General features: G+C 36.5%; 1 protein-coding gene across 1 annotated transcript in view; it reads right to left on the bottom strand.

Annotated features, from left to right (window-relative positions):
* DPY19L1 (dpy-19 like C-mannosyltransferase 1) overlaps positions 1-13,611 on the bottom strand; it is a 51,027-nt gene that overhangs the window by 28,756 nt on the left and 8,660 nt on the right. The window contains exons 5-8 of the mRNA XM_075493485.1: positions 13,344-13,481; positions 8,205-8,325; positions 6,428-6,521; positions 2,325-2,382 (exon numbers count right to left, since the gene is read on the bottom strand). Of these exons, the coding sequence (XP_075349600.1) occupies positions 2,325-2,382; positions 6,428-6,521; positions 8,205-8,325; positions 13,344-13,481 (411 nt within the window). The remainder of the gene's footprint in view (positions 1-2,324; positions 2,383-6,427; positions 6,522-8,204; positions 8,326-13,343; positions 13,482-13,611) is intronic.

Here is a 13,611-nt window from a genome sequence, read left to right as displayed (position 1 = left end):
AATCATTATTCTAAAGCACTTTAGTCTTTTTGATTATTTTTCAAGGCTACAGCAACATTTGATTTACCAAATCTTTCGATACTGGAGGAGATACAGACAGGAAAGAAATGATGAGCATATACAGCCATAAAAAGGCAGCATTACCTTAAAAGTGGATTGACTAATGTAGCCCATGCTATTTTTCTATTATATTTGGAATGTAATACTAAACTCAATCATCTGTGGATGATTTATCAAGGCTGTAAACTAACTTTGCTGCAGGTATAAATACATCAGATCTGTCTAAGCTTGAAATCATTAAAACACAGTAGCACAAGTACAGCACAAATAAAAACATACTGCCTTAAGATCATCAGCTCAGTGCCAGAAGGCTAACCACTTTTACCCAGCATTAGATCTGAGATACCAAGGCTTGCAGATCAGGCTTAGGATACCAAGGCTTGCAGATCAGGCTTACTCATGTAGCTCAGTCCTATCCTTCCAGAAAAGGAAAGCAAATTCTTAGCAACTGGTCTAGCTCCACTGTATGTACTGTTGAACCACATGCAAGATGATTTCCACAGAATCAAAGGCATATCGAAGAGTTAAATAGTTTTATACGCGCACACACACCCCTTGCATGCGATTCAACAGTACGCACAGTGAAGCTAGACCACCTATGTACATGTAACTACATATATTACCATACCTGTATATACACAACAATATCAAACAACTCTTAATTATTTCATTAGGTACAGTACAAACGTGAAGAGCCAGCTGAGATCTAACACTGCGCCTCTGCAAGTAAGTCCTATTGCTCTCCAGAAATCCTTACAGCTGAGCCTGAATCAGGGTCACCCTGCTTAAGCTCTACCTAAGCCCAGACTACATCTATGTAGAGCTATGCAGGCCTAATTTCACGCCGTTCTCCAAAATACACACATTATCTGCGTTTTTCTGCCAAGTCAAGTCATCCATAGAGAGAGATGAGCTCTCCTACAGAGTCTCCTATGGATAGGAGAACTGCCTGTGCCATAGTGAAATAAATGCTTCTTTTTATTATTGCTACCACTACCTTTGAAGTTTTCAACCTGTTCCTTTCTGAAGTTACACTTTATCACCTTCACAGACTTGGCAAAACAGTGCGTACTCTTATCAGTATTTCCTAGCAAAGGATAAAACGTTCACTTCCATTCAGAATGCCATTGAGAAGAATGGAAACACACACAAAACTTTGTATTTACCCTCTTATAGCACCAAAAAAAGTTTAGAAACTCTGTAACATTTACCCAGTCTGGACCAGGCAGTTAACATCTATGGGTGAAAATTCTTCACAGAGGACATTTACAGAAAAACATTTCAAACGAAACTTAAGAATAAAATAGCTATTTCATCACACAGATTTTTGTGAAAAAACTCTCAAAGCTCACCATGAATAGAAGCATCTTTGATTCTGTTATGTGCAACTACATATTCTTACTAGTCAAGAATTTTCTATCAAGTTCACCTCAGTAAAATAAGAAAACAAAACATAACTTTAACCCTTAACAAAATCTTAAGGTAGCTAGTTTCCATCTAGAAAATCTTTACAGTACAGCTGCATGTTAAGTGAAATAAAACAAATATTTATAGTAATTTATATACATAAAATGAACATTAAAAAAAAGAAATACTGCCCAAGAGTATTAGAATAAAAACCATGACTTTTCTTCCAAAATATGAAACAATGACATGAACAGCATTAGCTGGGGACAAAGGGAGATGTTTTAAGTGACAGTTTCTTTTTTTTTTTCCTGTAATGCAGCTTACTAAAGTTTAGCATTGGAATTCTCTACATACATATACAGTTTCTAAAGTCTGTGTATCCTGGCTATAGTATATCAGTACTACAGAGGTTTCTTTGCCTTTTTTTTTTTTGTGTGTGTGTGTGTGTATTCATTAATTTCCAGAAAAACACATAGCAATTTAAAGAAAACCTCCTCCACTTCTGAAGCTTGTTCATATGGTACATATAGCCCAGTTATGTCTGGAATGGGCACAAAAATAGAATATTTTGATGTTTTGAAACTTGGAAGTCTTTGTGCTACTAAGATATCAATCTCAGGACCACTTTACAATATATTTCCTTTCTGAATTTTTTTTTAACATCTAAGGTGACACACTGGACTGTGCTATACATTTTTGAGCCTATTTTGCTTTCAATAATTTCTTATTCCCTTTAAATTCATTCCTGAACAGATAAGCAACATCACTCTGTTAATGAAATGAGAACTAGCTTAAACTTAAAAAAAAAAAAAAAAAAAAAAAAAAAGGCATGGGGGAGGTTGGGGAGGGAGACCTACCTCTCCATGGTTGAAAAAGAAACACATCACAGTAACAAGGCCTCCTAGACGGCTCCCGCTGTGAAAAGAATAGGAAAAATAGGTACAACAGAATCTCATAATGGTCAATACTGCTTAAAAAATGTGAAACAGCACTTATGTACAGCTAAGTTTATTGGGGGGAGGGAGGGGGTGATGCTTTCAAGCATCACGGGAAAGCAATCTACAATGTACATACAACATTAAAATACAAGTTAGTCAGCTAATGTTTGTTTCAGAGCAGACCACTCTTCATGTATCAGCTCTTTTCTGCAGAACACCAATTTTAACATAAATGACTTGGAAAATGGTTATTCCACTCCTCACAAACTTTGGTTTAGATCATTACATCTGGTGCTTCATCTGCTGTACCCAGAGCTTGGTCTTGAAAAGTGCCAAACTTTTTTTTTTTTTTTTAAACATCAGACAATATAAATGGAGTATTTCTTTCCTAAGATGGTGAGCAGAAAACTTCAGAACTTGCATGCTCAATCTTCCAACAGGGAATTTTGGTCTGAATCTAAAACAATGTTAGGGTAATCAAATCAAGCACATTCAAAAAACATATTTAGAAATGAATTAATGACATAAGAATTAAATTGTATCTTGCATTGACCATGTGAAATACTGTGATGTTAACCTGAGAAAAATTTTTTAAGCCCTTGACTTAAGGATTTTTATACATTTCTAAACCAATCAAATTCACCTGTTGAATAATTAGCACCATGGAGTCAAGAAAAAAACCCAAAGCTATTACTTAGAATTATCCCATCTCAAAACAGAGATCAATAAGGTTCCTATTTGTTTGACTAGATTTGTAATTACTCATGTCCTGTGATACAAAGCAAAGAACTTTTTTGTGCACACAAGTGCACTACTACTATAAATGACAGAATATACCATCTTTGCTACTAAACAAAAGTATCAGCCAGCTGTTAAGAATCTTTGGAAAAAAACAAGCCAACCTCAGATCCTCTCAGATCCTTCACCCATCCCTAATATACAAGTCAAACAGCATCAGTGAGTTCTAGGTACAAAATCTGAGGATTAAAGATACCAGCTGAGTGCTAAAACAATCTCCAGGAATCGTGCATTCTTGCACATAGAACTCAACCTTTCATTCCACAAATTCTAAAAGCATCAACACTGAAAGCCAAAATTACTAAAAGAATGTGTGTAATATTAAAAAATATTAGTCTTGGAAACAAAGCGAAATAAAAATTTGCAAAAATCCAACCAAAATCAGAAACAAAATTCAAGGTCTATGCTAAAGGTTAATATTGCGATAAAACATTAAAGTCTAGAACACAAAGGTCTTAATTGTATTATGAATGCTTTAGAGCTATCAGCCTCTATAAGGGATCACTATTTTACCACATGAGAAAAGATCAGTAAAGCTTTAGCACAGAATAGGAAAATGCACCTTGTTAGTATCTTTTCCAGAAAAGGAAGCGAACAGAGCCTATTTCACAGAGGGTTATGTATAGTGTTGAGTTAGACTGATTATCCTCTAACAGTGCAATGCTATCATGTAAGAGATACAGTAGTTAAGCCTTTCTATGCCAATATAAAACATAAAGGATAACTCTTTCCACTGAAACTCCCACACCATACTACAATTGGTGAAGTACATGCCCTTCAGTTGGCATCTACTTCCCCCATGTTTAATATACAATAATCTAAATTTAATAAATAATTAGCAATTTTTAAAGAACTGCAGATGATCCGAACAGTTACACTCTGTATGGTAGAGTCAGCTCTGGAATAATGAAAGAACTAGTCTTTTGACTCCCTGGGTACAATAAGCTGAAGCTTAAAGCCATCTGGGGAAATGCTGTAATTCATTGTTGATTAACATGCAAGAAGCAAAATACTGAAAAAGTACTGTCAGAAGGAGATATGGGAAATTTACTGGTAGTTCCTCAAGACACAGTATTTGACAATCGGCTTAAGTATTCTGTCCCTTGACTACAAGAATAGAAAGGCAGGGAAGGCTGGGGGAGGCAGAATCATCCAAATGCCATTCCTTTGTCCATCAAAAAACCCCTAAAAAATGGCACGAGTTCTCACCATATTGCTTCAGTTATCTTAACAGAGAATGCTCCAGAGCTTGAGACTGAATTGCATCATATAAGAAGATTCCCAAGAGCATTTGCATAACTAGAGACCATACACAGGGCAGGGACATACTATGTCTGGCAATCTTCTAACCTTGTGGGGAAATTTGTTAAGGGAGCTAAACAGCAAAACCTAGTCCTACAAAAGCAACTAGCTTTCTGCTAGCTTAACTCTTTGAACAAGCTCATTATCGAGTACAGCCAGCACAGATGTGAGAACACATGCTAGCTTGGAAAATAATGCTAAGAAAGTGGTCTTCCACTATCCTATCACCTTCCATCACTAGTCAAAGTTGCAAAGAGACTAAAAGCAAATAAAGGCTGAAATAAAAATACTACACATTCTATGAACATATAGGGAGACAAAAAAAAAACTAGAAAAAACAATTATGTAAGCTTGAGATTATTACTGCTAACAAATTCAGGAATGAAAAGATAGAGAAAATATTAGAGTATGGTTTCCCACCATCAAATGAGGCTATGAAAAAGCCTTTCAAAATGCATAGCAGAAACAATCACCTTTATGAAGGAGACTTATGCCAATTCATAAGATTACTTATTTCAGTGTAGTAGAACTGTATTACTCCAGATTCAGTTCTTTTATATGTCACACCTTATGGAAAAGCCTAAATATTCTGGCTTGCTTTGACTAAGAGGAACCTTGGAACAGCCATAATGACTAAGCAGTCATCTAGATCTGGTATCCAACTATGAATATTCTTCAGAATAAATAAATAAATAAGATCAAAATCCTACCTGCAGGAAACTTCGTAGTCACTTGTTATTTTTCATAACCCCAGATAGCTAGTGGCTTACACCTTGACAGAACTGCATTTATATTCTAGTCATCTTGACTACCTACATTGCAGATCATTTATATTAAAAACGAATTACTACCAATACTTGATAGTCATTTACATTCAACACAGCCCAAGTCTAAGGAAAGTACTGAGAAATTAAGACCTTACTGATTTTTCAATGACATTAATATACAAAATGTGGGTTTCCATACACCTCCCTTAAGAGAAAAATGACAAGTTAATTATATGAATATTCAAAGTTTATCCACTTCCTCAAAACATGAGACATTAATCCCTATGTTAAGGAATACAAACATATACGCTTTACCCCCAAACACCTAATAGTTGCACTAGACAACTTCCTCTTTTCACTGTCAGCTCCTGCCCTGTGCTATTCTTTATTTGAACTATCAGCACATGCTTCAGAGAGAGCAGGAAAAAAACACAAGACAGTGAAGCCAGGGAATGAGGGGGAAAAACAATCACATCTCTCAGAGGAAAATGTAGCAGCCTTTTGCTTTTTTGCAAAACCAACAAATGAAAATAGAGGTAAACAGAAAAATATTTCCACTTCTGTTTTTCTGCTGAATGTGGAGCCTATTTTTGTATGAAAGTATATTACAGTTCCTGAAACTTAAGGATAGATACTGAAAACAGAAATTAATAGAAAAAGGGGAGTGTATACATATCTCCAAAAGAATGCATTATCTTAAAAAATATCTTGCCTTCTCAGTTAAGTTAAAATTGAAAGACATGCAATATGACTTGAGGCAAAGCATTGGGAAAACTCCAATCTTGGTTAAAAGTATACTGTCATTCAAACTTTGTTTAAAAATGAGTTACACTGATAATTTTAAGAGCAGAAACCTGTCAAAAGCCATTTAAAACCTGTACAGCATTTAGTTTTATCCACAACCTGGTGGTATCAGTAAGATACCACTTCACCGAAAATTTCCACAACTTTTTCTGGCATCATCATTTATTTTAAGCAAAAAGCTTCTCTGTTTCAGTAATTTTTTAGTGACAATATATAAGTAATAAAAAGCACTACTACTGTACAAACAAATAAGCAATATCCCATAAAAATATTTTAGCATTCACTTTTTCAAGTTTTGTATAACAACTGACAGCTAGTACCAACTAAATAGCTCAGTCTCAACTGCCTTACCTGAGGTATGTACCGTATATGAAGAACAGTGACATCATTAATCCATTCAAAAGAAAAATCACAGCAACATAAAAGGAAGCAGGGTCTCCCAACCCTAACAAACAAACAGTTAACACGTTGTCAAATATAGAAAAAAGATCATATTGCTTATAAACCACCACACAATCAGTACAACACAGCACACAGCATACTACCTTAATATATCTACAGAAAGAGACAACAAAAAAAAGTTAATGTCACCAAGATTATTGTGGAGATTCAATCAGAAGACCACACTCCTGGGGAAAAAAAAAAAAAAAAAGGAGGGGCGGACACAGCATTGGGGCAGTCAGCAACAAAACAAGCTAAGAGGAAAGCATTAACTGTAAAGAAAAAACCTGCAATGTATAGAAGGCATAAGCATCACTAAGAATATTTTCTACGGACTACGTTTTGACTTCATAAAGCTTTTTAGAACAGGTTTGCACTCCCTATACTCTCACTTCCCATCTCTTGCAGGAGTAAACCCATCTTTAAACATATCACACACAATGCTCTTTGCTTTCTTTGTTTCATTAGAAACCAAGAGATCTTCCAATAATGCAAATAGTTCAGTTTATTCACAAACAATTCTGTATTCACACTTCTGTTGTTACTCTCTTTCCCGTTATTTCTTTAAACCCTCCTGGCTCTAATCATTTCAGCAGTACAGCATAAAAAGCCTTATTCATTATAGAGAAGGTAGCAAAACTTCATAGTTTTGTATGCAGAAATGATTATTTACCATTGCTGAAAATACAGCAAGACAGTTCTCTAAAGTAAGATGATGATATGCTCACCAATCATGGTAGTCTCAATAGTTGGTGTTTTTGTTGGTTTGGTTTTTACAAAAAACAGGAACGAAAAGTTATACATTTATTCACTGTTTATTGCTTCTGACAAAATTAGAGGAAGTGAATCATTCAAGCTCTGAAGAAAGTTCTTATAGCCTATGTGCAAAGGAAAAATACTAACTTGTCACCACACAAAGACATTTTAAATGATAAAATGAAACAACTTCACAAGCTACCATCTATCATTCAGCTTTAACCGACTGTAGAACATCTCAAAAGCATTTCTTGGCAAGGTACTTTTATCGCATAATACTTACTTGACAAGCCAATACTTTAAATGGGGAAAAAAACCCAAAAAAGTGGCAGCGTCCAAGCTTTGGTATCAAAATCAAGGTATAAGATTGAAATTCTTATGCTGAATAGTAGGTCACAAGAGGAAGAGATTCTTCCTAGCAGAATCACTACACAAGATTCCTCCAAAAGGGAGCCTTGTGGTTACCTTTTCCCCTTTCTCCCCACTCCTTGAGTTGTAGTTAGGGGAGGAAACACAGAGGGCAAGTTCTCGAAATGTAGGAACTTGGAACATATTGGGGATTCTACAGAAGCTACAAAAGTTTAATACATGTACAGTGGCCTCCAATTACATTTAGGACACCTTATTCTTTATAACTGTCCAACATTATGAAGGCTCAGACTACAACTGTGAAGTTTTGAAGTGCAGTACAGGAATCCAGCCTAGGTAGGAGGAGCTCTCTAATAAGCAAAGCCCACATTCTCACCCCTGGTGTTCTCGAAAGTATCTTTTTTTCATGCTTCTCACTTATGTTGTGAACCGGTCAAAAACACAGGCTTAGCCAAATGAAAGCATGTCAGTGATAAAGACACAGCAATATTTATTACTTCTGAAATATGTAAAGCCACAATTATATGCTTCCAGGAAGAAACTAGAATAAAACACAACTCACCCTCGCAGCTTTCAACAGGACTAAGCCCTTTTCCTCTGTTTACAGTCCAACATGTCTTTGTTGGTACACCAAGGAAATCCATAATGGCAGTATATATGCGGTACCAGCTGGCAAGGACCACCTAGGTGGAAAAAGAGGATTTGAAGTTTCTGGAAAGGAACTTTGAGATTAGCTCATTGCCCAAGGTAACCTCTCATGACAACAGGCCCTCATCCAAGATTTTTTTAAACTCAGAATTTATCTCAACTACTGAGCATTTTTGACCATAATTTCCTAAAGCCATCCAACATAGACCAAGTGTTCATTAATAGACTAAAATTATGCCTGCTTTAGAACAGAAATAATTTCATGCATCAAACTGAAATATTTGAAAAAATTATAAGTTTCAATATTGTCTGGAAGGTTCCCTATTTAACTATTTTTGCTCATCATATATTAAAAACCCAGATTTTGTTGACAGAGGACAGTTGGCTGAATTAAATCCATTAAAACCAATTAATTTTTTTTTCCACCTGGCAAGAGTATCAATGGACCGAATCTTTAGGGTTTTTACTCAGAAAAACGTTGATAGGTTAAATTTAAGCATGCATTAGAAAGGGCTTCCAGATGCAATGTAAGACAGCATTTCCATTTTCCATGCAAAGGTCATAATGTTCTTATAACAACCAAATTAAATCTCAACACCTGACACAGAAAACATCAGTATTTTACACACAGAAAAATGATGACCCATCTCACAGCAAAGTCACTAGTTAGCATTACCAAGCTATTCTGTTAGGATTTAACTGACTTTATAGAGTTCATAAATGAGTAATGCGGCCATTCCAGTTGAGCTACTTTGAAAGTTATCACCCAGGGGTTCCCAGACTGAAAATACGTTTCACCGCTGCAGTATTAGCTGTCTCAGCCCTGTGTCACAGAAAACACATACAAGAAGGATGATTCTCTCTTTTCTTTCCCCATACAATTAATAAAACTCTTTATGTCATTTCTATCTTCAAGAAGGGCAAGAAGGAAACACAGGGAATTACACCTTGATCTCTGAGAACACGATGGAGTAAATCCTCCTGGAAACCACTTCCAAACATACTAAGGACAAAAAAGTGACTGAAGTGGTCAGCATGGATTTACAAAGGGGAAATAACACCTGCCCAACTTCATAACCTTCTGAGATGACTGTCTTGGTAGATGAGGGGACAGCTGCGGATGTTTGGGTTTTTTTATGTGGTGTCAATTCTGGTGTACTTCTTTCAGACTAGATGACGGCACAAGAGAACATCCTCAGCAAGTTTGCACATGATACAAAATTGGAAAGTTGATGCTTGTGTTGCCATTCAGAGGGACCTCAACAGGCTAGAGAAACGGGCCAACAGGTATCTCACAAAAAGTAAATGCAAAGTCCTGCACCGGGGTGGAACAACACCATGCACCAGTACAGACTGGAGCTGACCAGCTAGAGAGCAGTTTTGTAGAAAAGGACCTGTGAGTCCTGGTGGACAAGTTGTACTTGAGCCAGCAATAAGCCCTTGTTGCAAAGAAAGCCAAACATATCCTCAGCTGCATGTCACCAGGACAAGAGAGGTGATCCTTCCCCTCTACTCAGCACTGCTTAGACCTTATCTCCAGTGCTGAGTCCAGTTCTGGGCTGCCCAAGACAAGAAGAACATAGAGTAAAGATGACTGAGACAGACTCTTTTCAGTTGACAGGACATGAGACAATGAGCACAAATTGAAATACAGAAAATTCCACTTATACATAGGAAAAAAAACTTTGAGGGTGGTCAAACACTGGAACGGGCCGCCTAGAGGTGGAGATACTCAAAACAAAACTGGAGATGGCCCTGAGCAACCTGCTCTACTTCACCCTGCTTCGAGCAGTGTTGAGACTAGATGATCTTCAGATATCCCTTCCAACCTCAACCATTCTGTGATTCTATAATTGATTAATTTTTAATACCAGCGCTCCAATCATCATGGCTTACTTCATCTGTGGCCTTTACACTCTCACAATATAAGTCTTATATATTTAAAACATAACTACATCTTTCTAGACCAAGACTCCCTGCCTCAATATTCTGTCCTGCAACATACACTATCCCAGATTCCTGGAGGCTTTCTGAACATCTGTGCCCTGGCACTTCTGACTGTGCATGTGTGCATACATGAACCAGTCACTTGCCCCATTTCCAGATAGGCAACAATAGGACTGGGGAACCAAATCCAAATCTTTCCTGTTATCACCTGCATGTGGTTTGTACACTGCCAACAGAATGAATATGGCAGCTTAGAGACATCTGTCTAACATATTTGCATCACCAGCCCTGAAGCTGACATTACTCTAAGCACATAAAACATTCTTGCTGAACCAATGCTGCACAAAAAATGTTATAGATTTATCAACTTAACCTTTTTACGTCACAAGTGCTTATGTCTGCTGCAGATGTTACCACACATGAGTACTCCCTAAAAGTTACGAGGTTAGGTACTTCATGCAAAATATAGAAACATTTTTTGCCAAAAGCTACTTTACATGAAACAGTTAACATGGGCATAAAAATGGAAGCAAATCAGTAGTACAAAATTGCTAGGTCAATTAGAGCACAATGGCATTTTTGGAATTTCTACTGTCCCATATCACATGAGGCAGTAAATGCAAAACTTGGAAAACAAAAGACTGTCTCTCAGACTCAGGAGATCTCTGTGGGCTGGGCCAGTCCTTCGCTGTAAAAGAACACGTAGAAAAGTCAATCCCTTTTACTAGTTGCCTTTGAGTAAGCACTTTAATGCCATCTACGCAACACTCACCACTCCAACTCAAATTTTCATCATCACTGCCACACACAGAAATATCAACTATTCTGTAATCATGAACAGCCAGAGAGTAAAACTTAACACATTATCTCTCTGCCACAGAAATTAACACGTTATCTCTCTGCCATTTTGCATCACGGATCACAGATGAAAACACCACCACAACTACTGGAACAACCTGACTATGCAGCAAATACCTGGAAAAATCAAGACTTTATTGGGTCTATAATATTGTACAACTACAAAGACTGACTTGTTGCTTTTGACAGATGTTTTTTTTACTGCTTATATTTATAATTTACACAGATGATGTAGTGATTGCTGTGGACTCACTTTACCTTTTTTTTTTCCTTCTTTTGAAGTTTTCATGGCTAGTACTGGCTGTACATGCAGGTCAATTGTTCTACTTTTCTTAATGGGTTTAACATCCTGTTTAGCAACTGGATTTCAAGGCTATTTTTGATGCAATTAATTTTGAAAACCGCTAAACAAACAAAAACGTTATTAAAATTCAGCCTTAATGCTACTATGGGGCTGAAAGAGCTGGAAAGATCCTAAAATATCAAACAGGAAATGAAACACTTTCACAAAACATGACTGGATACTGAATATCAGAGAGAAATTTCACTGCCAACAAATAAATCCACAAGCATCTTCCCACCACCCAGCCCCATTATAATCATAAGTAAAATTAGATAAATTTGGAGAACATACATCAGATGTCAAGTTGTACCCGTTGACAGTTTTATAGATGTAGTTATGTGGAAACAAGAGTACTCGAGAAATAACTTTTGAAAAAAACCTATTTACAGGAAGGCTACACATCAAGTAGTAAATGACTGAAAGGAGCAGAGGAGACTATTTGTCTGCTTTGCATGCCCACACAGGCACAGAAAAGATGAATGAATTCCTACCTTATCACCAAGTTCTATGAGCCAGTAAGATCCTAGAAAACTCTGAAAGAACAGACAAGCCTACACATTCTGCACAGTAATCTACCTAACGTTCTTACAGAATGTCAGCCACTATATCTGATTGCTCTTGTTTTGATTTCATCATCCAATTTACTTAGTCATCTTTCATGGTGATACTGATGATTCTCTAAGGGCAAGTTCATTTGACCAGTTACCTTTGATTTTTGTAAGTCAGACTATAGCTGAAGTAGATAAATCTTTCTCAGCTAAAGAAAATCACTTTACAGTATTCAAATAAGGCACATGTTCCTAATGTTGCATTTCGAGAACTGAACTGCAATCCCTCTGGATTTAAAAAAACAAAACAAAACCACCAAAAAAACACTAAAAAACCCCCCAAACAAACCCAAAACCAGTGAGAGGGCAACAAAAAGCACTCATCTATAGCATTTAGTTCTTCCAGAGCAAGGAATTAAGCAGCAAATTAAATCACTACATACAAGTTGTATAAATACAATGCATGCCAAGAACCCTTACCACATATAGTTCCTGAAAACAGCTCTGCTCTGACAGAGCAGGAGAATGAATATACATGCTAGTACCCAACAAAACAATTACAGCCATTATTAGTCCTTGGTTCTCCAAAAAATAAGCTGTTGCTGACACATGGAGTTACAGAAATGTACATTAACCAAAGGAGATTTCCCACACTGGCAAACACAGTGTGTTTTGAGACACACTAGCAAAACCGTAAGAGAGAGAAACCCAAACATTTCTGTACTTAAAGACATGTTCTTTTTAGTGACAAAAAAGCAGAGCAGGAATGTAATCTAACCAGGTACCAAGTCTAACATCAAGTACGAACAAACAACAGCAGTCAGTCTTCTACAGAGTAATTTATTCTGCAACATGTAAGTAAACTATTACCATTCACGGATTTTAGGGCCACAGTGAACTGTGATGATTCGTTAGTACATTGTCCTACACAAAATACAAGCCAAAATAACCTCTCAGCGCCTGTATCACTGCAGACATTATTGTCACATACTACTGATACTTCATATGTTGTATTTCCTGAAGTACACGATATCGGCAACTTACTTGCTCTCAGTGAAAAGAACAAAAGATGATAAGAAGTATAGAATTGGATTGCAACTTCAGGGCATGAAATACTAAGATCTAGAAAGTATTCACATTTGATTGGACATACTTGAAGTCTGAGAATTGATCACAATGTATGATGTAACTTTGTCATGTTAAATTTGGAACTAAAATAAGGTATTTAAGCAACACTTCATTAGTAACTCTGTCTTTACAACCACATTTTCCAGAGTAACATTTCTTACAAATCTGTAGTCAAACCTAAAGAAACCAAAGATTTATCAGAAGGTATTATTTTTAAAACATAGCTCACCTCTGGGTAAAGATTGAACCTTTGTAAGGTGTTAATCACTAAAGGATATTCAGTTAGTCTGTCATTCATAATTGCCCATACTCCATTCCAGAATGATGGTGCCTCAATAATGATCTTGAAGTAGGAATAATAAAGACCCTACAGGAGAGCAGAATCATTATTTACAATTAAAGGGGTCACTTCTGCTTCATGAACTGCCATATACAAGCTTCATTTTTAAATTAAAATTTTGTAATATAACAAATAGGACAAAAGAATTCAAGATGAC

The sequence above is a fragment of the Mycteria americana genome, chromosome 2, assembly GCF_035582795.1.
Source record: "Mycteria americana isolate JAX WOST 10 ecotype Jacksonville Zoo and Gardens chromosome 2, USCA_MyAme_1.0, whole genome shotgun sequence".
Taxonomy (NCBI): Eukaryota; Metazoa; Chordata; class Aves; order Ciconiiformes; family Ciconiidae; genus Mycteria; species Mycteria americana.
Note: the sequence above shows the minus strand (reverse complement) of the source record. Positions and strands in the feature narration are given on the sequence as shown.